The sequence below is a fragment of the Harmonia axyridis genome, chromosome 4 (genome assembly GCF_914767665.1).
Source record: "Harmonia axyridis chromosome 4, icHarAxyr1.1, whole genome shotgun sequence".
Taxonomy (NCBI): domain Eukaryota; kingdom Metazoa; phylum Arthropoda; class Insecta; order Coleoptera; family Coccinellidae; genus Harmonia; species Harmonia axyridis.
In genome coordinates this window covers 2,341,696-2,366,911 of record NC_059504.1, presented here as the reverse complement: position 1 = coordinate 2,366,911, position 25,216 = coordinate 2,341,696, and the positions used below count along the sequence as shown (strand labels likewise).

Below are 25,216 nucleotides of genomic sequence, written 5' to 3'. Positions count from 1 at the left end.
GAAGAAACACTTTAAAATTCCATAAACATCATTAACATAATATGGTATCGATAACAATAGAAACTGCATAGTTGCGACCTCTATTCAGAAAAACCACATCATAAAATCCTCGTTAATGAGAAGATTTGGTTGTCTAAACATGTTGACGGACTTTATTGTCATCTGTTAATGGAATATACACATTTATTAGTTCGAAATGTTTCACATTGCATAGGAAATTGGATGATTTGAATGAAGTATAAATAATCAACATTAACGCCAAAAAAAATGGTATAATGTTTAGCAATATACACCTACTAAAAAAGAATCATTGAAAAAACATTGAAATTCTAGTCAACCTGAAAATCTATACAATCTGAAAATTTGTCGAAGTGATGCTTGGAAATATCGCCTATACACACAAAAATAGCAAAACAATTGATAGCGAGCGAGATGTCCGAAATGCTAGCTCTTTAGACAGACCGAAAATTAAATATAAATAATATACTATTGTTCAAAATTACCGAAAATTGGACAATGAAACATTCCACACATATTTTTAATTCATCTTTTACGTCTTCTAATGACAGAAAACGGGTGAGGAAAGAAAAAGTTTGCCGATGTCAAATCAGGGAAGTATGGTGGTTGTGATTTTTTGAATTTCGGTCAGAAATTTGTTATAGTGGTGCCAAATCTAGTTCTTTTAATAAATCTTTCTATATCGATGAATCAATCATGTGACATTTTCTATATTCTACCGTACTTAAGTACAAGAATAGTAATTCATTTTAGTAGGCAGCATAGTAGTGGATTGACTGCCGCGGCTGATAGTTCATCAATTATTTTATCGATAGTTCTTCAACAGAATTTATTTACACGAAAATCTACTGCCATTCATTCAGAAAGCAACAAAGTTATTAATTTTTTTTTATAATCGATTCCTTGATTTTTTGAAATAACTTTTGAAATAGATGGAACAGATTTTCTCATGAATATCCCGTTTTCGAATTACTAATTCCACTTCTTAATAAATGAAGTTCAAATGTTAACGACGGAAAATAGAAGTTGTGTAGACTTACCAGTAGATAAGGTCCCTTTGCTGCCCAATCTCTGCTTGATCCTGAACCATAGTCCTTGCCTGCCACTATGATCAACGGTGTGTTTTGCTTTTTGTACCTCTCCGCGCAGTCAAAGACATCCATCTGAAGAGACAAAGATATTAGCTTGCACCAATATCATTATTGAAGCAAAAATAGTAGAAAGGTCTCCCATACAGAAGAGGGAAACAAAAAGCATAGGGAAATAGGGCCTGAAGTAACCCTTTTAAACTGCCCCCAGGTCTGCCTTTATAGGTAGCTGATTTTCTTCAGAGCCTTTCATTGTCAACAATTTTTACTTAGAATATCTGCTCAATACTTTCTTGAAGGAAATATTCAACAATCCCATGTCCAAAGAACATTATTCTAACCTGAGTTAACCTAATTTAATCTATGCTTGACAATTGAATGTCAAAATTCACCACTTTCTATGTACTCAGCCATAGGTTTTTTACATACTATCGATATAACCTTAAAAAAACGATGAAGGTACTCACCTCTTCGTTGGTAGGCAGATAGAGAGTCTTTGGCCCCGGCCTGGTAACCAATTTATTAACCAACCTAATGTTGGCAAACGTGCCTCTCGCCATAATGGCATCGTTTCCTCTTCTCGATCCGTACGAGTTGAAATCTTTAGGGGTTAGGCCCTTTTGAGCCAGATACCTGCAAAATCAATGGAGTTAAATGACGACCTAAGGACAGTGAAGGCGACATAAGGGATGATGTAAAAAGGAAACAGTTGAAGGTGGTACAGACATGTGAACCAGATGGCAACCTGTAGAGAAGAAAAATAGAGGACGCCATAAAAAGAGAGAGCTGGGATGAAGGAATGAAAAATTATAAATAAGTGTCCACCGTATCTATATAATAAGGTTCGTTTTCGAACTGATGTCCATTCTCTGAACTTAAGATTTAGGGGACTTCTTTCTCCACCACAGCATTCTACAGCTTCATTCACTCGTTCCTTCTCATACAGAATTTATCTACTTTATAACCGAATGCCAGTTAACTTCAAGTCTTTGCGTCTTGCCAGTTTCAGGCGGAATTATACGGAATGGCTGCGCGGACGTCTGTATTAGTCAGATGTAATTTTTATTTTCATTTTTAGAATGGTTTTAATATCAAGAATGTATGACACCTTTGATTTTTGGTTTTTTTTTGTTTTTTCTCTTGTACGGAACATTATTTTGTATGTTTTTTTCTCTGAATTGTTTTTTCGGGACTTGATCTTATATCAGTTTTACTGCCTCAAGTTCCTTTCTACATCATTGAAAATGAGCTTATCTCTTGATATAATGTTACTTTGCTGTATGTTGTGGATAAATAAAGATTATTATTATTATTATTAAAAAAGACATTAGTACAAGAGAATTGGATGAGTTCTTCCTCGATAACACTTAAAGTATTCATTTTAGGTATAGGGTTTGCCTAAGTAACACCCACAATTTTTATACATAGAATTTACTGAAATAATAAAAAATATGGGTTTTAATTTGAAAATCTTGACGTCGGCTAAGAGTGTAAATCTGCTATGTCCATAATGAACAATTTTACAGGAGACCAACAAAACCGTACAGTACAGTGTTATAATAATAATAATAAGAGAGTTTATTCATGAAAATACATTCAATGGAGTTTATTGAATGTATTTTCATGAATAAACTCTCTTATTATTATTATTATAACACTGTACTGTACGGTTTTTTTGGTGTCCTGTAAAATTGTTCATTATGGACATAGCAGATTTACACTCTTAGCCGACGTTGAGTTTTGATGAATTTCAGTTGTCCAAGTTCATGATCTTCTGATAAATACTCTGTTCGTTTTTGGTCCAAACCGCAAACAGTCTTACAATGTTACGTATTTGCAGAATCGTAAATGAAAAAAATTTTTCCAAAAAAAAACTTTCTGCAGAAATATTGAAGAAAAATGTGAGTTCCCGTCGCCATCATTTTTTTCATAAAAATCCTATTAACTCATGACCCGTTTAGTTTTTACCCAAGGTATGGCATATTGCTAAAATAGCCACCAAAAAAGCTATCTAATGATACAATAATATACTGGGTGTGCCATTTGAAGTAAGGAAGTAGTAGTCTATTTCCGGTATAGCCGGAAGTTGTAAAGTTCAGAAAATATTTTAGGGAGAAAGATCATTGTCTCAAACCCCAACATACCAATTTTCAGCATGAAATTATGATTAATTTTCCATAAACGTCTAATAGGCCATCGCGTCATAATATGTAGCATCCTTACCTAGCAGCAGGACTCGTCCTTCCGATAGACCCAGCAGGACTGATGTGATCCGTCGTCACCGAATCTCCCAAAAACAGCAAAGCCCTGGCGCCGGCCACGCCAGACCTCTTCGGCTCAGCCACCGTCATACCCTCAAAGAAAGGCGGCCTCTTAATGTACGTCGAAGAGTCCGTCCAAGGGTACAACAACCCCGAGGGCGCCTCCAGCGCCTGCCAGTTCGAAGACCCCCTCTCTATCCTCCCGTACACCTCCCTGAACATCGCCGGGATCACGTGCTTCCTCTCCACCTCCTGGATCTCGTCCCTGCTGGGCCAGATGTCCCTCAGGTACACCTGGTGCCCGTCTTTACCCACCCCCAAAGGTTCGGTCTCGAAGTCGACGTCCACGGTACCTGCTATCGCGTACGCTATCACCAGCAGCGGGCTGGCCAGGTAGTTGGCCCTGGTGGAGGGGTGGATGCGCCCCTCGAAGTTCCTGTTGCCGGACAGCACGCCGCAACACACCAGGTCGTTCTGCTCGATGGCGCTGGCGATGTTCTCGTCGATGCCGCCGCTGTTGCCGATGCAGGTCATGCAGCCGTAGCCGACCACCTCGAAGCCGAGGGTTTCCAGGGCTGGTATGACGCCGGACTCGGTGAGGTAGTAGGTGACGACGCCTGAACCTGGTGAAAGGCTTGTTTTGATATAGGGGGCCACGGTGAGGCCGGCCTCGACGGCTTTCTTGGCCAGGAGGCCGGCGCCGAGCATCACGCTGGGGTTGCTGGTGTTGGTGCAGGAGGTGATGGCTGCTATGATGACGCTGCCGTGCTTCAGGGAGTACTGCTTGCCGTCGAAGGAGAACTTGGCGGCGGTCTTGGTTTTTTCGATCGGGAGGCCGAAGCCCTTGAAACCTACCTGGAAAAGAAGATATCGTTAGATTTGAATGTACAGGGTGAGGCAAGTTAACAGATTCGGGAACTCAGATCGTGTAGTGGGGGGAAGGTATACCTTCTTCAGTAGTCGCCATGCAGTGGTAAAGCTGGATAAGCATTGTGACAGAGCGATTACATTTTATTAAATCGTTTTACTACCAATAAAATAGGAAAATGTGACGATTACATTGAGTAATGGCGAAGTTTCGAATTTCATTATAAAAAAAGGTGAACAACCATGTATTGTACTGAATTGGTAAAGATTTAGAGCAGATTTATAAGACAAATGTTGGTTTCCTTCTTTTGATTGTGGATATTGAATTTAGAGCAGAAGAATGAAAAATTTTAGGGACCATTCTATCTTTTAGTTTTTGCAGAGTTTTTGGTATACAAGCTTGCTTAGGCTGCAACCTCTGTCAAATTAATTATAAGTATTGTACAAATTTTGTAAGCATTTTTTGGTAAATAAATTGAATTCCATATTCATTTTTAGACACTGAAAGATCTACAAATGGAACAGAGTTTTAATTTAGAATTTAGGTACAGAAAAGATGATAAGAAAAACCAAAAAAGGTCTATAAAATTTGGCAAAGAGAAAACATTTTTGAATTTTATGAAAATGTTTAGGATTTCCGCCGGTATCAGGTTTATTAATTTCAATAATAAACCGAATTGTTTGTGAGGTCTACGAAAAATCGGTGAGCGGTGTCAGAATTGACGACCCCTAATTAGCAGAATTGCGAGATCACAGAAAAATTTTTTGTCGAAATTTTTCTTTACAATTTACCATACTTTAGAAAATTAGAAAAAATTGAAAGTTTCCTCATAGGAATATTGTAGCTATCATTGATTGATTCGATTACGTAGATCAGTTGGTGATTAGTCCGTTATTTCATTAATTATAGGTAAAAATCTGAAATTTTTCAAAAAAAATTCGATAATTTTCTCGAGGCTGCCACTTTTTTTGGACTTAAGCTACCCACTTAAATCCTCACTATGTTTTAGATCAGAACTCGATCTCTGAAAAACGTTTTCATTTGAGGGGTCTGTGACGAATATGTAAGGAGATATAACGATTCTTGGATTGAGATTCAATTTTTACTGTTTTTTTCCTTAATTTCGAGTTCAAATTCCCTCAAAACTCTGAAGTTTATAAAAAAATTTGACAATTTGATGATTTTCTTATGAACACCCTGTACATGTTTGGTCCAAAACGCAAACAGTCTTATAATACTAGGTATTTGCAGAATAGAAAGGGAAAACATTTTTTTCGAAAAAAGCTTTTTTTACCGAAAAATTCAAAAAGCTGCCAGTCCTCATCTCCACCAATTTTTTTCATAAGAATCCCATTTATTCATGAACCATTGAGTTTTTACCCAAGGTATGGCATATTGCTGAAATTATCATCAAAAAATCTATCTAATGTTCTAATAATATACTTGATGTGCCATTTGAAATAAGGAAGTAGTAGTCTGTTTCTGTTACAACCGGAAGTTGTAGTGATCTGAAAATATTTTAGGGAAAAAGATCATTGTATCAAACCCAAACATGCAAATTTTCTGTACAAAATTATAATTAGTTCACCAAAAACGTGTAATAGGACATCGCGGTGAATCACCCTGTATAAAACATCAAATACTCGACATGACAAACAGTTGTTAATGTTGAGATCTGATATGTATGGGCTACATACGTATGTTGGAAACGACAGTTGTTAGTCTAGTTCTAATTTTCTCTGTTGTAAGTTGTGTTTATCTATTTTTTTCATGTTTCATTTGAATGGATGCATTTTTTGACTTGTCAAAACTCAAGTTTTTCGACGCTCTGGTTTTCTATTAACTCTATTCCGGTTTTTTTACTAGTACACATATTATTTTCAGACAAAACTTATGTTAAGACCAAAATAAAATAAAAAGGTTGATGAGGCAATATCATTAAAATCTTCATCGATTTTTTCAACAGTATGCCTTCCATACGATTGCAGAACATTTTAATGTATTTGTTCAAGTTCAATAATCTGCCAATATTTCAGAAGCTGACCGAAAAAAAACTTTTAAAATTTCTAATTTATACAGTGGACATTGAGATTTGTTTATAATTATTATCGGTGTAATTCTAATATAGTTATCACCCTTATTTGGAAAAACCAACATAGTAATTCTTTGAAATTAATACACTAGCGTGAATATGACTGTAGTGATATCTCACAGTCTACAGTACTATCACAAAATGATAGAAATGTCATTATGGTGGCGGTCTTTAAACATTGATTTGTGGAACAAAACTCAGGCCCTTATCTTAATAAATAATTACCAAAATGAATCATCAATAGTACACACCGATTTTTTATAAATGGTAGTAGATTCCTATGTACTCATTTTCATTAAAAAAAAATACTTTCAAAACTAAAAGCAGAAAAGCAAATGTGTTTGTAGAATTAAGCAGTACAGCTGAAGATTCGTAAAATGGAATATGCAAGATACAATATGGTTGTAACAGGATCGAATTTTTAATTTTTATTTATGAATAACAAATGTTTTTTGTGTAGGAAATTCAAGCGATTATTTTGGATATTGAACCTTTGAATCGTTCGTAACTTGCTACAAAAAAACACTGAAAATTTTCTACTTCTATCGTGAAATGGCTCAACACTCATAGAAAATATCATGAAATAAACATCAATGAAAAATCTAGCAATATGTATACTTTTTTCATTTTATGATTGTACAGGGTGTTTCACCATCAACGCTGAAATTTTCGATTTTTTTTTCGTTACAATATATCATTCTCAAATTGTTTGGAAATACACAGTGTGTACCAAAAAATTATAAGTGACCGAACATATGCTTTTTCTTATAGAGCGTCCTAATTATTGAATTTTCAGATAGCGTACAACAAATGAACGCAAGTTTGTTGGAAGTTTTATATGCTTAAAACTTACCGTTTTTGTGATATTTCGATTTTTCATAAATTGTCTAATTTTGAACAATCAGTAGACTTCTCAATGATCAACAAAAAGTCAATACCTACTTTAATCCGTTCTTTAAGAATTCATTTTCAAAATGTCATTCGAATAAATTCTTTCATATCGAAGTTATAAGGTTTTTCCAAAGACCCTTTCCAATTTATGAAAAATTGAAATATTTCAAAAACGGTAAGTTTTAAGCATATAAAACTTAGAAAAAACTTGGGTTTATTCATTTCATACAATAAGAAAATTAAAAAAAAATAGGGTGTTCCATAAGAAAATACATATGTTTGGTTTTTGAGTTTAATCCAACAAAAAGTATAGATATTTGAATCTATGCTGTCTTATCTAAAAATGTAGCCAAAGATCGAATAGAAATCGACAGAATTATCCGATTTAATTTGGAATCCTAAAAACAGAAAAAAATACAAATATTCAAGGAAATCTCCTGAAAAAAATCCATAACAATACTTTGGAGCAAAAAATATTGTATTTAGTTTCTGAACTACTTTCATTGTTATTGAGTCCAAATTCTTGTGAGTAAAAAGTGCGACCCTTGTTTTTATAACATGAATAAAAGCATTTTTTTTTCCAACTCCATTTCGAAATTTTTATGGAATATTTCGACTTCACAGTGAACTCTGTATTTTACTAGAGGTGAAATATAGTTTAACCAAAGTGACTTGACCAATATACAAAAACGGTAATAGAAGTTCAGCTGCACTTTTCGTAAACTTTGGACTTTGAAAAGTAAAAATTTCTTTTAAAACAGCTTGTTTATTTCATCCTCAATTTTTACCCTTTAACTTTATGAATGTGGTTTTCAACTTGAGAGTATTTATGCAAACGATTTTCAACCAAATTCACTACAAAATTTCATAGTTTTCAGCCTTGTCAAGCGGCCCTTTTTTAAGTCATTCTTGCATGATTTTTAGGCAAAACTTCGAGATGCTTTTAGATTAGTATAATTAGGTGAAATTTCTTCCCAAAGTTCCATTGGAATTGGAAGCATTCAAACACCAATTATTAACAAATAATCGACACCATCAAGACAAACGGACTTTCGACAAATTCGATTTCTAATTGCCCTAGCGATTTTGGAAGAGTGGGGTATATGCGATAGTACAAGCCCTTAGACATATAAAAGTACGCCCTGCAACCAGAAAAGTCATAGTTCCCTCAGATGTTCTTCAGGGTCAAGTAAGGAACTGTGGTGTGATCTGTCTTTATCAACATATCACAGCTTCAGTTACTTGCTTGCACCTGAAGACCACCTTCGATTGCAGAAACAGGTGAGTTTCCATTTTTGTATTTTTCGTTTTTGGTAGATTGTCACATTTCTCGATAAAAAAGACCACTAGGAGCTTCTTTCAGGCGTTATCCTGCCAGCGATTGCTTTTTTAGTCGACAACACTGGTATGATACGTCTCTAAGAGGTTTCCTCATCGGCAACCCCTGAAGATGTACAAGAGATACAACTTCTTCGAGATGTATCATTTCAGTTCAATGATAGATATTGTAAGATCATCACTGGGATGATACATATTGAAGATCTTGTTTCAGACAGCAGAAACGGCGAGATTAATCAAGATGTAGTATAGGTTATGTTAGGTTAGGTTGATACATTTTTGGTAAATTGCAAACAGATTGAAATTCTCTTTGAACTTTCAGTCTTTCTTGGTTGTACCAACCCTGTAGATGGTGTTGCGATTCATCACTGGGTGAGTGTAACCGAGAAATGCTGAAATTTTCTACATTGAGAAAATCACTCAATAAATTGTGTAATAACGAGCTTTTTGTGTTGATAAAACACTGTTTTTTTTAACGGAAAAATACTGTGTAAGCCAAGCGATAGCTTGATGTGTTATTCAGGCTCTGTACCATCGACAACAACTGTTGAAAGGTGCTCCAGGGAAAGAAATTTGGCTCTATGAAGAAGTGATTGTCGAAAGCAAAGTTAGTGAATTTTCAAGAAAGTGTTACCACATCGAGGCCTTTTTCTCTCTGCTGCTTCTTTTCCGGTAGATGGCATATTATCTCATCACTGGGTTGGAAACAGCAGTGAGAGATCGACCAAAACTACGACTGAAATCTGGACCCAAACTATTATCTTAAGCCATGGTTGTACGACAACAGTTTAGATATTGTTTGAATTATCACTGGGTTAGTACAACCAGGGAATATAGATAATTTTCATCCTGAGTGGCCACCGACGCTCCCAGATCTCAATCCAATTGAGTTTATTTGGTAATAAAATATACTTCACTTCGGTGTATAGTAGAGACAAATTGTGCTTTCTAACTGTTGCCTGTTAATTTCAACTTACACTTATGATACTGTACAGGGTGATTCAACCTGAAGTAAAGTTTTTCTTCAACAGAGTTGGAAAATTGGCTTGTGAGTGAGAGATCGACCAAAACTACTACTGAAATCTGGACCCAAACTATTATCTTAAGCCATGGTTGTACGACAACAGTAGATATTGTTTGAATTATCACTGGGTTAGTACAACTAGGGAATATAGATAATTTTCATCCTGCGTGGCCACCGACGCTCCCAGATCTCAATCCCATTGATTTATGTTTGGGGATAAAATATACTTCACTTCGGTGAATAGTAGGGACAAATTGTGCTTTTCAACTGTTGCCTAGTTAATTTCAACTTACACTTATGAAACTTTACAGGGTGATTCAACCTGAAGTAAAGTTTTTATTCAAAAGAGTTGGAAAATTGGCTTTTTGTCTACAACTGCGGTAAGCATGTGAGTGAGAGATCGACCAAAACTACAACTGAAATCTAGACCCAAACTATTATCTTAAGCCATGGTTGTACGACAACAGTAGATATTGTTTGAATTATCACTGGGTTAGTACAACTAGGGAATAAGGATAATTTTCATCCTGCGTGGCCACCGACACTCCCAGATCTCAATCCAATTGAGTTTTGTTTGGGAATAAAATAAACTTCACTTCGGTGTATAGTAGAGACGAATTGTGATTTTCAACTGTTGCCTAGTTAATTTTAACTTACACTTATGAAACTATACAGGGTGATTCAACCTGAAATAAAGTGTTTATTCAACAGAGTTGGAAAATTGGCTTTTTGTCTACAACTGCGGTAAGCATGTGAAACTATCATCTTTAGCCATGGTTGTACTAAAACAGTAAATATTGTTTGAATTATCACTGGGTTAGTACAACCAGGGAATATAGATAATTTTCATCCTGCATGGCCACCGATGCTCCCAGATCTCAATCCCATTGATTTATGTTTGGGGATAAGATATACTTCACTTCGGTGAATAGTAGGGACAAATTGTGTTTTTCAACTGTTGCCTAGTTAATTTCAACTTACACTTATGAAACTATACAGGGTGATTCAACCTGAAGTGAAGTGTTTATTCAACAGAGTTGGAAAATTGGCTTTTTGTCTACAACTGCGGTAAGCATGTGAGTGAGAAATCGACCAAAACTACGACTGAAATCTGGACCCAAACTATTATCTTAAGCCATGGTTGTACGACAACAGTTTAGATATTGTTTGAATTATCACTGGGTTAGTACAACTAGGGAATATAGATAATTTTCATCCTGCGTGGCCACCGACGCTCCCAGATCTCAATCCAATTGAGTTTTGTTTGGGAATGAAATATACTTCACTTCGGTGCATAGTAGAGACAACTTGTGATTTTTAACTGTTGCTTAGTTAATTTCAACTTACACTTATGAAACTATACAGGGTGATTCAACCTAAAGTAAAATTTTTCGTGCAGAGTTTGAAAATTGGCTTTTTGTCTACAACTGCGGTAAGCATCTAAAAAGGTTTCTATATCGTAGATAATAACTTTAAACTGAATTTCTCCAAACTGGTAGTGGGTTCAAGTTATAATCTTTTGCCTAGAAATCTCCAAAAATGTCTATCGCTGTTGTAGACGAAAACTCAATTTTCCATCTCTATTGAAGAAAACTTTACTTCAAGTTGAATCACCCTGTATAGTTTCAGAAGTTAAGTTCAATTCTTTAGTTGATAGAAATATGACATTAGTTGAGTTATAGTAATATATCTAAAAACATAATGTATGCACTCGTCAATTTTTGAATGCAATGACATTCGACCAAATTGAGAATATTAGCTTTATTTCGTGAAGGCGCCGCAATGTCATACTTGTCATTTCGATCTTTTTTCCATTGATTTTGCACAAAAGTGCAAGGAATGATCATCTTGCGAATATTTGTATTTCCTAGGAATTTCAAGAAGAAAATAGTGAAAAGCCATCTCCATTTGGTACATCTGCAGTGAAATATACACAAAATGTTTACTAGAATTAAATCAAATATTTAAAATAACAAGAATCTGTCATAATTTGTTAGTAGCGCTACCTACAGTTGACTTAATGAAGCTTAACTCATATTCTCAAAATTGGCAAAACAAAATCTAATCAGTGCATTCACCAGGTTTTTAGACATCTTAAGTTATAGATTATTTGAAAGTATAAGAAATATTGTGTTAATTATTGCATATGATTATTAGGGCCAGTTGCACCATTTTCCTAAACACTGATTAAAATTTAAACATTGATTAATTTCTGATTTGTCTTGAGAAATCATAGAGTAATCAACGGTTAAATTTTTAAACAATGTTTAGGCAAATGGTGCAACTGGCCCTCATTGTGCTATTGCATATGATTAAAAAGCTCAAAAAACTAGAATAATTCATATTCATTAAAACGTGATGAAAAACGAATTGAATTGCTTCAATGTTTTGCTGATAACTTCTACATTTTATGCAATAAAATATACTTGTTATTATGGGATGTTCAACACATTCATTTTCTTTGAAGAAAGGTCATTGAAAATTTACATAAAATTTAATGAACCAAAGTATCTTGAATATTATTTTTTTGCCTGCTTTTTTTTTTATTTATGCGAATCGAAAAAATTGTCAAATAAGCTATTGCTCACTAAGATGGGGTGTATTGAAGCTCTTCGCTAACTAATAAGCTTATAGAATAAAAAGGATTTTGACTGCTAATAAAAAAAATTATGTAGAATCGAACTTTACCTTGTTGGTAAGACATGCAGCAAAATCAGCCTTCATATCTTTGACGGAAACTCTGTCGTTGGGCCTTTTAGGTCCGCTCACCGAAGAAACAACAGTGGCCAGATCCAGTTCAACGATTTGGGTGAAAATGGGGTCGTTGTCACCAGAAGAATAGTCCCGGAACTGTTTGGTCGCCTTCAAGTATGCCTCTATCAGATCGACTTGCTGCTCATTTCGATCTGCACACAAGTGAAAATGTTAAACTACCGATTCAAATTTTATTCATAGGATTTAGAATAGACAGGAATGTGTGTCTTAATTTTCAGCTTTGTATTTCGAAAATTGAGATAGTTTCTTCTAGATGCACTAACCTGGTTGATGTTGGAAAAAAAAACATCACTGGGATTAGTCCATCTGTAAGATCTATCGTGTTCCTACTGGAGTTTTGGATAAAATCTTTTTTTTTTAAATATTTAAATACTTATAATCGAAAGTAATAAATCTTATTGTGAAAATAAAATGTTTTTTCCAACTATTCCAACTGTTTAGCAGAATAACAAAAATGACAGAGATAAAATAAAGTAAAAATTCAAATCAAATACTCAGGAAAAAGAAAACATTTGTGTGAATAGACAATGTAAAATAAATCAAAAAAATTCAATAAAAACTCAATATTTTCATTCGAAAGTTACTCAAGTAAATAATAAAAGATATCCTTCAACAAAACATTTTAATGCTTCGCAGTTGAAATATCGAATTAAAATTTACCAATTGTATCAAAGAGAACTAAACTGTTTCAACTTACTGGTCTGCCTCAGGTATTCTAGGGATTTTTGATCGACTGGGAAGTATCCAACCGTAGCCCCATATTCTGGACACATGTTAGCAATGGTAGCCCTATCGGCTATTGATAAGGCCGTCACACCTGGTCCAAAAAATTCCACAAACTTACCAACTACTCCCAATTGTCGAAGATGCTGAAATTCCAAAAAAAAAAATGTTTGCATGTTCTGATTATATGTATGAGGCCAATTGAAAAGTCCCCGATCTGATGCACAGATGGCAGTGCTATTATTAAATCCATATGATTTTTATTATTGGATCGTTCAAAGGATGAAATCGTTAAAAAACGGCTCCTTAGAAAAAAAAAGTGCTGTTCCATCAAGACAATGTGCTGTGTCACAAATCAATGAAAACAATGGCAAAATTGCATGAATTGGACTTCGAATGGATTCTGCATCCACCGTATTTGCCAGATCTGACCCCCAGCGACATTTTCCTGTTCTCAGACCTCGAAAGAATGCTCGCTGGAAAGAAATATAACGCCAGTGAGGAAGTAATCGCCGAAACTGAGGCCTATTTTGAAGCGAAAGACAAAAAGTACTACAAAAATTGTATCGCAAAGTTGGAAGATCGCTATAATCGCTGTATCGCCCTTAAAGGCAACTATATTGAATAATAAAATCGAATTTTGCCGGAAAAATGTGTTTTACTATGGTAGACCAGGGACTTTTCAATTGGCCTGTTATGATCCTTATAGAATTTCAGCTGATTTCTAAATTTTTTTTGATCCGATAGTTATTCATTCTATTATTGACCAACCAATGGATGCAACTCCAGAACCACTGAACAGATTTTGACCATTATTATCAGAAAAATTTCAATATACGTCAAAAGTCAATAAAACCCAATGATTTATTCAGAAAATCACTCACTTTCGTTATGGTAAGCACGAGATCCGTTGAAGTGACATACTGATTCAAAGACCCGTACAATTTGTAACCGATGACTTCTGGTAGCAGCATGCTGATAGACTGTCCCAACATAACTGCTTCTGCTTCTATACCTCCTACTCCCCATCCTAGGACACCTAAACCGTTTATCATTGTGGTATGAGAATCGGTACCAACCTAAAATAAATTGCCAACAATGATCACATTCTGGTTAGAGGTTATGCATCGGAAAATCTAAACGATAATACTAACAACAGTGTCAGGATACAATACTCCATCTTTTCCTGTGAACACCACCCTCGCCAAATACTCCAAATTGACTTGATGTACAATACCACTACCTGGTGGGACTATCAGCATATTATTGAAGGCTTTTGCTCCCCACTAAAATAAAATAACGATTTGTAGAGAAAAATTAAAATACCTTATAACTTTACAAAAATTACCTTTAAAAACCTGAATCTCTCATGATTCCTCTCAAATTCAAGGTTTTGATTTTTCTGAAGGGCATCAGAACTGAAAACCCATTTAGTAAAAACTTTAAGTTTCGAGATTGTCATAAGTGTAACTCACGTTCTGCTAAAATCTACTTGGATGGAATGATCGATCACTAAATCGGCTGGACAAACTGGGTTTATTGTTTCCGGATCTCCTCCCAATTCCTTAACAGCATCTCTCATAGCAGCAAAATCCACAACTGCAGGGACCCCAGTGAAGTCCTAATAAAAATTATGATTTATTTCGTAGCAGAGAAGATCGAATGTTAGTTTGACTCACTTGAAGTATGACTCTAGCTGGCTTGAAGGGAATTTCAATTCCTCCAGGTATTTTTTGATTTTGCTCCCAATTTAATATCTTTTCTACATCTCCTTGTTTTACTTGGAAGTTGTCACAGTTACGAACAGCAGATTCCAATAAGACTTTGATTGAAAATGGCAATTTTTCTGCGTAAAGAAAATGTTTTGAAATTAGAAATACATGATATTTAAATTATTATATTACCATATTTATCTCCTAAGGCTGAAAGGTCGAAATATTTAAATTCTTTCCCCTGTACTTTCAGTTCCTTCACATATTTCTGATATGGGTTGTTCATTGCTGCGAATTTAAAAAACTGAAGTCAATACACTGAACCTTATACACATCCGGAAGATTCCGAATATTTATACTTACCAGCCATAGCGCAAAGCTTGGAAGTCACGTAACGTGGCTATTTCAAATAAATTCAAATATCCAGATATTATTTATATACCTTCAGCCCAATCAACGTTTAACTAGGTGCTTAAAAAAATGAAGAACTGTTAATTCATAGCGAAAAATATGGATAACGTGACGATTTGTTATTTATAGAACGATTTGAAATTGAATTTCACTTTCAAATTTCGAATTCAGCGACCTTGTAAAATCAAAATAGTAGGAGCGAGAAAGTGACACAATTGACATGACATCTATTTGTTGACGTGTTTGTCAGAAATTTGAATACGGGGAGATGGGTTCTTGATTTTATCATTATTATTTTTCTGATTACTCTGGTTAGCTTTGTTATTTGATTGTAGAAAAACATTCGTAATTTGTGGTTCACGATAAAATTAATTAGCGTGAAATATCGTCTCGCCAGAAAATTTATCGCGAAATCGATATAAAATGATAACAAAACGGGGTAATTACTGGAAAATAAAATTATATTATCAATTTTTTTTCCTGCTTGTTACTGTTCCGTTTCCTGTTTTAGGATATCAAAATAAATATTCGTTCTCTATTTTAGGATTTCCCAATTACTAACACTGCAATTGTGAAAATTAGAATTATAATCTAAAATTATGTTGTCGTTGACGATTTTGATTTACAAATAAACCTAATATGACTTGTCAAAAGGGGTGATATAATTTTTTCACTAGAACGATTCAACTATTTCCTCACTGGAAATAATTGAATAAAACACGAAAAATGAGTAAATTGGATGGAAGGCCAAAGACAAAGCTAAATGATGTCAATTAAAGTTCCTGTGTATCAAATTGACCAAACAAATAAAAATTGTCAGAAAGGCATGTAAAATGCCTCGGTGACGATGGTCAATGGAGGGGTTACAACTAATTTAGTAAAATGAAATAGTTGCATAAGAACAGTACGGCAAATTTATATTATTTCTGATAAGGGAAAGATAAGGAGTTTCCTTTTCTAGATAAACCAACAAACTATTCATATGTTTAGATATCGTCATCTGAGTACAATCTGAATATTTGCTATTTATCGAACGTATAATGATCGTGAATTTGGTGAAGGAATTTTGAACTTACCCTTCTAGTGTTAGTGTTCTGTGAGGAGACCGGGGTAAGAAAGGATTTTTTTCAACACGCCCATACGCTCAAGATAAGAAAGCTGACTTTGATTGGAAAGATAGCTTAGATTGAAGCTTTTTAAAATAGGGACAAGGTATGTGTCACACTCCAAATTTAATTCAATGATTCCTTCCTGAACCATCGACGAATTAAAATCGCGATATTCAAACAATTGAATATGCCTAGAAATCTTACGATTTCAAATCTTCAATAATCTGTTCATTTTTGGCTCCATAACTTGGTCAGAAATTTCAATGTCAAATCAGTATAGAAATTCGAGTTAAACGTTCAAATTTTTAAAAAAGAAATTAAGTTTGTATTTGGATCCAAATTAATATAATTGACTAAGATATTGAAAGTCAACACCCTCAAATTCAATGAAGCCGACATCAGTTTTGAAAATTCATATTCTTAAAAAAAATATAAGTACTGACGAGCTGAAATAGCGGAATGAAAATTGAAAAGAAAGTGAAGTAAGAGTAATAGGAAAATCAACTACAGTATATACTTACGTCAATAACTTTCGGGGAATTTCTTCATGAGCCAAATTACATATATTGTGGTTTCCCGAAAATGTTTATTGTGGTGGTTGACGAAATCAATCATTTCCATGTCCATTTTAGGTTTTGAAATCTCTCCCTTTTTTCGCATTCCATAAATAAATAATCAAATGACAAAAATTCCACAAATTGGCGTATTTTGTTTTCGATTTCAATAGAATTGCATAGAATATTAATTTTGGAGAACACAAAGTACCTTCATATAGTTCTATGTAACTAATAAAACTCTATGAACATTTGCATCTCTAAGAATAAATTTCGATTCAAATGAATGAATGACCAAAACAAGAAGATATTTTTGTTTTATCGTTAAAATATATCACCTTTACATATATATTTTTTTTCTAAAACTAATCATAATGTTGTTATAATAAATGTTGTTATACTTGAGTATTTAAGTCTCATGGTCGCAAAATTCCTCAAGCATTACCCTTATAAGAGTATCGACAAAGGTTTGCAGAGGTGATATACAGAATACTAAATTCAGTTCAATTATTATTCGATTAATACGATGTCCTCTTACGTAGTGCGTCTTGTATTCAAAGAATCGCTATTGTTCTAATAGAATCATTTTCATCATTATAGAATACAGTTTGATGCGGCTTTTTCCATTTTTCAAAATATGGCAAAAAATGTGAAAATTACTGTGGTCGGAGATGGAATCGTTGGAAAAACCTGTCTTCTGATTTCATACACACAAAATAAGTTTCCTGAGGAGTATGTGCCTACAGTGTAAGTATTTATACACAGTTCACTCTGAATATTGATTGGAATATTTTTTTTAATTCGAAAATAGTGCTACAATTTCTTCAATTGAAGTCTTAGATGTATCAGTCTTCTAGTTCGATATTCATTAATTCACAGATAATAATTCTGCAAATTTCGGCATTGATTTTAAAAGTTTACAAGAATCCGATCTTTCAATATTGAAGGCTAAAAATCTAGATTATACGATGTTATACAACATAAAATACAAAAAATGTGGTGGCATGATGAATATTTTTTGAATTATGTAGGTACTTTTCATTGTATTCACGAATTAATAGATTATTTATTTCAAGATTTGAACATTATGGACAGAAAATTTGTGTAGATGGTGAAGAATATAATATGACTCTATGGGACACAGCAGGCCAAGAAGATTATGAACGTTTGAGGCCTTTATCTTATCCCAACGTAAGTATTCTCTCTTATTTGGATAATTGAATTTTAATGAAAGTTCAAATAGTTATACCAATATCAGTTTGTATTATTTGATAACATTGCGAAATTCACCTAAGTCAGCTGGGAATTTGAGAATTTTGATAGTCGGTTTAGAATATATAAAAATTCATAGAATTTTATTTAGTTTAATCTTGGATATTGACATCAAGATTCTCTAAAACTCACTTGATTCAGATAGGTACCTAAATTGAAACTGTTTTTTCACAATTCTTAATTTTTATGTTGTTTTTATTTACAGACAGATTGTTTTATTGTCTGCTTTTCAGTAGATCAAAGTTTGGCTTCTTATGAAAATGTTACTCTAAAATGGGTTCCTGAAGTTCGACATTACAAACCGAGCACTCCAATAATTCTAGTAGGTATGTATCTCATCAAAAATTAAAAAAAACAACAGAGTACAGAATGTTCCAAATTCGGTGTACATCGGGAGATTTAAAAAAACACTGAAAATTTGACATTATGGTTCATTATTTCCTTTTTTAACTCAAAAAAATATATGGCTATGAATGTAAAAATTTTGAATTAATATCTAGAGACGGGATTCGAACCCGGAATCAACTGGAGGGTTTTCCATTAAGAGGTTTCATTTTGAATAAGCTAGTATCTGAACAGTTGCCAATTTTGAAGCTGTCATCTTTTGACAATTGACAAATAAAAACTAGGCCATTACTGGAACGATACACGATTCAACAATGCATTGAAATCGTTAAAATTCACTCCAAAAAATTTGAAAGTCACGGTTCGCAAAATTAAAGCATTTTCGAGACAAGTTAGTGATGTGAAGAATCGAGACCGTATGCATCGCTCAAGAACAACTGAGAATATTGTTACTGTAACCCGAAGTGTTGAAAAAACTGAGGTTTGAAATAGAAAGGAGGTTTGTCAATTTCTCGTCGATTTGGGACTTTTCACATCCGATATTACACCGTATTTGGCATAAAAACTTATGTCTTAACGTTTATTTTCAACAAGACGGCGCTACGTGCCACATAAGCAACACGTAGCAATCGCAATTTTGCAAGAAATGTTTCCTGGCCGTGTTTTCTCGCGTGATCACATTTGGCCACCGAGATCTTGTGATTTAACACCTTTGGATTTTTTTGGGGCTACAATCGAATTAAGACCTAAAAGATTGTGAGAAAAATTATACAAAAAACCGAAAACAACGGGTAAGTGTATACCGATGACAAATACAAAAATCACAGATGGCAAAACAAGGGAGACGCCGACAAAACGGGTAAATAAAGGAAAATAATAAACCTTGGACATAGACGTGCAAGTAGTGCAATAAAAATAATCATCTTGAAAGCGATAATAAACTCATAAACTGTAAAAAGATCCGATTTTTTGCTGCCGTGTCGATTTAAAAAAAAAGTTAAAAGAGCAAAAATTTTCGTTCTTCGTCTTTGAGATAATTCTGGAATTTTATATTTTTATATTCTACGCCCTTGTTTTCTCATATCAAAATGAAACATCTTATTAGAAAATCATATATTCATCAAGTCCAAATATGTACATCGAATTTTCTACAACGTGTGTATAAATTCAAAATCCTGTCAATTTCTTAAGGCTTATGGTTTTATTTTACAGCCACAAAGGTAGACTTGAGAGAAGACCCCACAAAAAGTTGTTACAACAGACGCGATGGTAAAAAATTAAAGAAAAAAGCAAAGGCCGCTGCTTACATGGAATGCTCAGCTAAAACCGGAGAAGGCTTAGAAGAAATATTTATAGAGGCTATCAAAATTTTCAGGAAGGCCAAGACGAAGCCTACAGTCAGAGAATGCGTCCTAATTTAACATTTTCTACCTTAATCAAAACAAAAAAAGACAGCAAACGTTTCAAGTTGGCTATGGAACTCTGCACCTCAGAGACTTCAGCTCGAGATCCCTTGAAACGTTGGCCCTAATGGAAAATGTATTAAAAAACAATGAATTAACTTATCACATTATATTTATAATATCATTACAACTAGTATGTTTATGTTTCCAGTATTGTTAAAGAAGCAGTATGAAGCGTTGTTTCAATTTCTTTGTGAGAAATTTGCATTGCTAAATATATTTTCAGAAATTAGTCGATTTTCATTGGTGCCTTTGGTTTTATTCGGGTCGTTTTGATTGCAATCTATCTCCAAGGGATTTAAACAGAGTGATTCAACATCTGAGAGTAAGGGGGACATGATCAAGGAGTATAAATCTTGCGGAGGACTCGATATCCCTGTCATATTGTCTGCAAAAAAGCAAATTTTCTAAAAATGCCTCCTTTGTAGGACCCATAGAGTAATAAACATAGATAGACGAAGTATACGCAATTTTTACATGTCCCCAAGATGGTTAGATTACGTTGTCAGATTGTGATATACACTGCGCAAAAAATTAACGCACATCATTCTGAAAATCTCAATTTTAATTAAAGTTAACTCTACATTGACTTTATAACTTATTTTTTATGTTCCCTCGGGAAGGTTTTGAATGAAACAAGACACATTAAATGGAAGAAAAATTCAGGATTTCACCGAATCTTATGTGAAAGAAGAGAAATAAACAATTTTCAAAATACTGGAATGCTGATAAGTGATTTCATACTTGGTATTTCCACCCCTTGTGTTAGTTGTGTTAATTACAGCTCGGCAACGACAGTTCATACTCAAAATGAGTGATCTTAAAATGTTCTGATCTAATCCTTCCCAGATTTCTCTGAGTTGGATTCCTAAGTCATTAAGAGTAGCTGGATGATTTTCTGAACTTCTCAGCCTTCTATTGAGGTTGTCCCAAACCTGCTCAATCGGATTGAGATCTGGATTTCTTGCTGGCCATTCCATTCGAGAGACTTTAACCTCTTCAAGGTACTCCTGAACGATGCGCGCACGATGGGGTCTGGCATTATCGTCCATAAAAATGAAATTTTCACCAATGTATGGGACAAATGGCACTACATGCTCTTCAAGAATGTTCCTTATATACCTATCAGCATTCATAGCTCCATTATCAAAGACCACTAGGTCTGTGCGAGCAGTCAAAGATATTCCACCCCATACCATAATCGATCCTCCCCCGAAACCAGTAGTATTCAGGAAATTGCACTGAGCATATCTTTCATGTGGAGGTCTGTATACAAGGGAACGTCGATCACAATGGTAGAGGCAGAATCTAGACTCATCTGTAAAGAGAACTCTTTCCCAATCAGCCTCTTCCCAATGGAAATGCTCTCTCGCAAAATCCAAACGAGCCCTTCGATGGGCTGGGGTAAGAGCTGGGCCTCTTGCCGCGACACGAGGCCTTAAATCATATTCTCTGAGGCGATTTCTTATTGTCTGAGTGCTAATTTGTACCCCATGAGTTTGCTCAAGCTGATTTTGAAGGAGGCGAGCTGTTGCAAACCGTTGTCTCAACGAAGAAACTCTCAAGTAAGTGGATTTATCTGATTCATTTTTTGATTCAACGTTCGATCAACTTTAAAATTTTTAACAAAAGTCCTACTTGATTCGCAAACCATTTGAATTTAGATTTAATATCAACAATAATTGAGAGGGGAATGATCCTGATATAAAATTAATTTTCAACGTTATTGAAGTTATGTTAAATCTCCAAACTATTTATCTACAAACATTGTTTAATCTTATATTTCAGTTATTGTAAATTTACCTGGCTGTAGGACTAATACTGTCGATGGCCATTTGGCCCTTGGGTCAATAAATTGCGTTTATTATTATTTTTTGAAGTTATGAAATAGGGTATGTTCCCAAAGTAATAAACATAGATAGAGAAAGCATATGTCATTTTCAATAAGTAAATTTTGTCCCCAACATAAACTATAAAACTTGACAAGAAAAGCGCGGAAATGAAAACATATCAGTGATATTTCACTCAATTCGCGAGTTTCTCCACAAAGAACGCACTTTTTATGTTCCATAGTGAATCAACGTTTCATATTTACCCAAAATATATGGAATTAAATATATAAATTTATCAGAAACTCAGAAAACAAACTTCAAGCGCGCTAAACGACGTGAAACAACCGATGACACTAGGAGAGCAAAAGTTGCCAAACCTTGGATTTCAGCAAGTAGATACAGAAAATAATAAATATTCTGCTCATTACAAACTCGTCGATTAGGGAATACCTATATCGGATACCAAATATTCAAATTTTCATATTCAATCGGGAATCACTCGAATAAATATATTTCATTCAATATAATATACATTCATAACGATATAGTAAAATTGTAGATTTGAAAATATATCACAATCCGACAACATAATCTAACCATGTTGGGGACATGTAAAAATTGCGTATACTTCCTATATCTATAATAATTACTCTATGGGTATGATACACATGCCTAACGGTCTTTAAAGCACTTGCACTGTGTGTTTTGAAATTCCCATGCATTTTCACTATTATGTTGACAAAGTATACTTACCAGTGATCTGGTTATTCCTCGTATTAAAGTTATAAAAACATTGGTAATCATTTCCATCACTGACAGAGTCTTTTGGGGGCGAGTCTTTCTTACACGACAAATCACTGCCGTCTGCTGTATAACACATCTTTCCATTCTGCTCTAGAGATGAAAGAGCAGCTTGCTCAAGCCCTTTTATTTGGGAAATATCGATAGAACAACTCATCGATTGAGAGGGTACACATTTGTGGGAGCGTTGACTCACTTTATATCTAAATTTCTTCCCACATTTTTTGCAATCGTACGGCATCACTCCGGTGTGTATCCTCCGGTGGACCAGATACGATACCCTTTGACGAAAACACTTTCCTACGGCGAAACAGATGTATAAGTTATCGCGTATTATTTCAAACTTTAAGGTTCATTTTTACGCTCATTTTTGTATCGATTTCCATGGTGTCGCAGGTGATTTGATAAATTTAATGTTCGAAATTTGAACCGGGAATGGTCTCGAACGATTCTGTCCAGTCGTATACACGATAACTTTCGAATGGAAGGACCTAGAACCCTGAAATTTTCAGGGTAGGTTCGAATCTCGAAAGCCGCCGTTGAGTTTGCAAATAGACAAAATACTACTAGGGGTTCCGCAAATATGGCCGTTCGAAATTTTGTGTTCCCGTTAATTTCATAACTGCAAATTCGATCGGGAAGAAAATTTTCATTTGGATGTAGAATAACAATTTGAAGCCTCGTGCAGAATTTGGTGTTGATCGCGAAACCAGAACCATAGAAAATTCAAACAGAATACGCTCTATTAGTGTGACGTCACACACCGCCATTTTTGGTTCTCCTGTCAGTGTTCGGAATCCAAATAAATAAATTGTCATTCAAACTAGTACAGTGTCGTTAAAGGAATTAGCTTATTCTCATAAATAAGAGTATTTGAGGAACAATTTCAGTATTAATTGATAGACAGAAGGAACGAGGTTAATACCAGTAAGTTTGAATCCTGTATCATTCCCCAGATTTTGTAAAAGCCGTGTTTATTAATTGAACTTCAAGTTCGAAATTACTGGCATTAATCTCGTGCCTTCTGTCTATCAATTAATAGTAAAATCGTTTCTTAAATAATCTCATTTATCAAAATAAGCCAATTTCTTCAACGACAACGTACTAATGTGAATGACAATTTGTTTGTTTGGATTCCGAACACTGACAGGAGAACCAAAAATGGCGGTGTGTGACGTCATCACTAATAGAGCGTATATCGAAAAAAAAGAGAAGCACTGACGTGAAGTCAGGAGCTTATGTGCTTTCGTCATTCGTGCGTCGATTGCGCGAGACCCATAGACGTATCAAAATACGGGATATTAAATCAATGGTGAGACCACATGTACCTTTATACGGTTATGAGGTCTTCAAGAACGCAGTTCACGCATGAATAACGAGCGCTCAAAAGCTCGAAGAAGAAATATAAGATGAATTACCACAAGTTTCACAGCTGAAAGGTCTTTCTCCTGAATGTATACGAGCATGGTTCTGTAAGGTGGACAGCTCCTTGAACGATCTCCCACATTCGTTGCAGGTATGTGGTTTTTCTGAAGAATGGTAGAGCATGTGCTTGTGGTAAGACTGTTGAAACGTAAACGATTTGTTGCATTGAGTACAGGTGTACGGCATTTCACCTGAAAGTGAGATAGATTATATTTATTTTAGCAGTGCATTACGTCATCGATGACGAAACAGCCAGGTTATGTTGACTACAAACCCAGCAATTTTTGAACTGTGTATTGTCAACCCTTCGCTAATTGTCAATGTACTTTTTCGTAATAATTTCATATTTGAAGGTTGGTTAGCAATTTCGATAGTAAACAGTTCTTTCATTGATATATCTGGATAGGAATCTCAAAGCAAAACTTATTCTACTTAATTTATTAGACAAAGTTCATAAAACTTCACCATATTATTAAGATAATTGTTACCTGTGTGTAATCTCTTGTGTTTTTTCAAGAAATACTTCGTAGTAAACGTTTTACAACAGATATCGCACTCCCATTGTTTACTGTCGCTAGTTTTAATAATTTCTTTGCTTGTACCAGTCCCTACAGAATTTTGCTCAACACTCGTCGATTTGCTAAAGCCATAATGTGCAACACGCAGGTGCACAATCAAACTACCCCTCATTTTGAACTTCTTGCTGCACAAATGACAATGAAAATTGTACAAGCCAGTTTCCTTATCTGGGTTAGTTTGATGCAGCAGTTTCTGGTGTAAATCCAGTATGGTCTGGTCGGTAAATGTGAAATCGCAGATGTCACAAACTATAGTATTCGTTTCTTCGACTATCGGTTGTATTTTCGAGTTGTCCAACTCTAAGGTTTGAGACTGTTCAACATCGTACTTATTCCTTTCCTCAGGAATATTTTCTGTGTTCACCACGGCGATGCTCACGTGTGCAAATAAATGAATAGTCAGCTTATCCAAACCCATAACAGACTCGTTACAAACAGGGCATACAAGTTGCGACGTCGCCACGTTGATTAAACTTGAACGCAAAGAATGCACATCTTCGAAATGCGGTAGTTTGCACACAGGACAAGGTAGAAAACTCGTATCAACATCCATGACTACAGTTCAAGTTTACACGAACGACTTGATATTGATATTCTAAGTTTCGTAAATCTTGTCTATTTTTAAATTTCAAACAG

The 25,216-nt window shown here is 34.7% G+C and overlaps 3 protein-coding genes across 4 annotated transcripts in view; 1 reads left to right on the top strand and 2 right to left on the bottom strand.

The window, feature by feature from the left end:
• Positions 1-16,396, bottom strand: part of LOC123677464 (cytoplasmic aconitate hydratase-like) — a 19,213-nt gene extending 2,817 nt beyond the window's left edge. The window contains exons 1-13 of the mRNA XM_045613991.1: positions 16,278-16,396; positions 15,154-15,261; positions 14,983-15,078; positions 14,758-14,924; positions 14,554-14,699; positions 14,427-14,496; positions 14,233-14,364; positions 13,963-14,157; positions 13,053-13,224; positions 12,269-12,486; positions 3,330-4,222; positions 1,574-1,739; positions 1,059-1,181 (exon numbers count right to left, since the gene is read on the bottom strand). Coding sequence (XP_045469947.1) covers positions 1,059-1,181; positions 1,574-1,739; positions 3,330-4,222; positions 12,269-12,486; positions 13,053-13,224; positions 13,963-14,157; positions 14,233-14,364; positions 14,427-14,496; positions 14,554-14,699; positions 14,758-14,924; positions 14,983-15,078; positions 15,154-15,160 — 2,385 coding nt within the window. The 5' untranslated portion in view covers positions 15,161-15,261; positions 16,278-16,396. The remainder of the gene's footprint in view (positions 1-1,058; positions 1,182-1,573; positions 1,740-3,329; positions 4,223-12,268; positions 12,487-13,052; positions 13,225-13,962; positions 14,158-14,232; positions 14,365-14,426; positions 14,497-14,553; positions 14,700-14,757; positions 14,925-14,982; positions 15,079-15,153; positions 15,262-16,277) is intronic.
• On the top strand, positions 16,017-20,174 carry LOC123677466 (ras-like GTP-binding protein RhoL). 2 transcript variants are annotated; one of them, XM_045613994.1, is made up of 5 exons: positions 16,017-16,311; positions 17,465-17,611; positions 17,941-18,055; positions 18,342-18,462; positions 19,694-20,174. In XM_045613994.1, the coding sequence occupies exons 2-5, from the start codon at positions 17,502-17,504 to the stop codon at positions 19,900-19,902; spliced, it is 555 nt and encodes a 184-aa protein (XP_045469950.1). In that variant the 5' UTR covers positions 16,017-16,311; positions 17,465-17,501; the 3' UTR covers positions 19,903-20,174. The 2 variants fall into 2 exon arrangements, with proteins under 2 accessions (XP_045469950.1, XP_045469949.1); XM_045613993.1 differs by having other exon boundaries at positions 16,270-16,413.
• LOC123677465 (zinc finger protein 2-like) lies at positions 20,039-25,216 on the bottom strand. Its single transcript, XM_045613992.1, has 4 exons — positions 24,491-25,216; positions 23,996-24,193; positions 22,530-22,877; positions 20,039-20,332 (listed from the first exon to the last, which is right to left on the bottom strand). The coding sequence occupies exons 1-4, from the start codon at positions 25,131-25,133 to the stop codon at positions 20,127-20,129; spliced, it is 1,395 nt and encodes a 464-aa protein (XP_045469948.1). The 5' UTR covers positions 25,134-25,216; the 3' UTR covers positions 20,039-20,126.

Bases quoted from the DNA above. Each gene is read 5' to 3' on its own strand.
- LOC123677466 (XM_045613994.1), top strand. From the start codon at position 17,502: ATGGCAAAAAATGTGAAAATTACTGTGGTCGGAGATGGAATCGTTGGA. The intron at 17,612-17,940 runs GTAAGTATTTAT...ATTTATTTCAAG, and splicing joins GAGGAGTATGTGCCTACAGT to ATTTGAACATTATGGACAGA. The intron at 18,463-19,693 runs GTATGTATCTCA...TTTATTTTACAG, and splicing joins CACTCCAATAATTCTAGTAG to CCACAAAGGTAGACTTGAGA.
- LOC123677465 (XM_045613992.1), bottom strand. From the start codon at position 25,133: ATGGATGTTGATACGAGTTTTCTACCTTGTCCTGTGTGCAAACTACCG. The intron at 22,878-23,995 runs GTAATTCATCTT...GTTTCGCCGTAG, and splicing joins TTTCAGCTGTGAAACTTGTG to GAAAGTGTTTTCGTCAAAGG. The intron at 20,333-22,529 runs GTAAGTATACTT...GCTTTTTTGCAG, and splicing joins GAGGAATAACCAGATCACTG to ACAATATGACAGGGATATCG.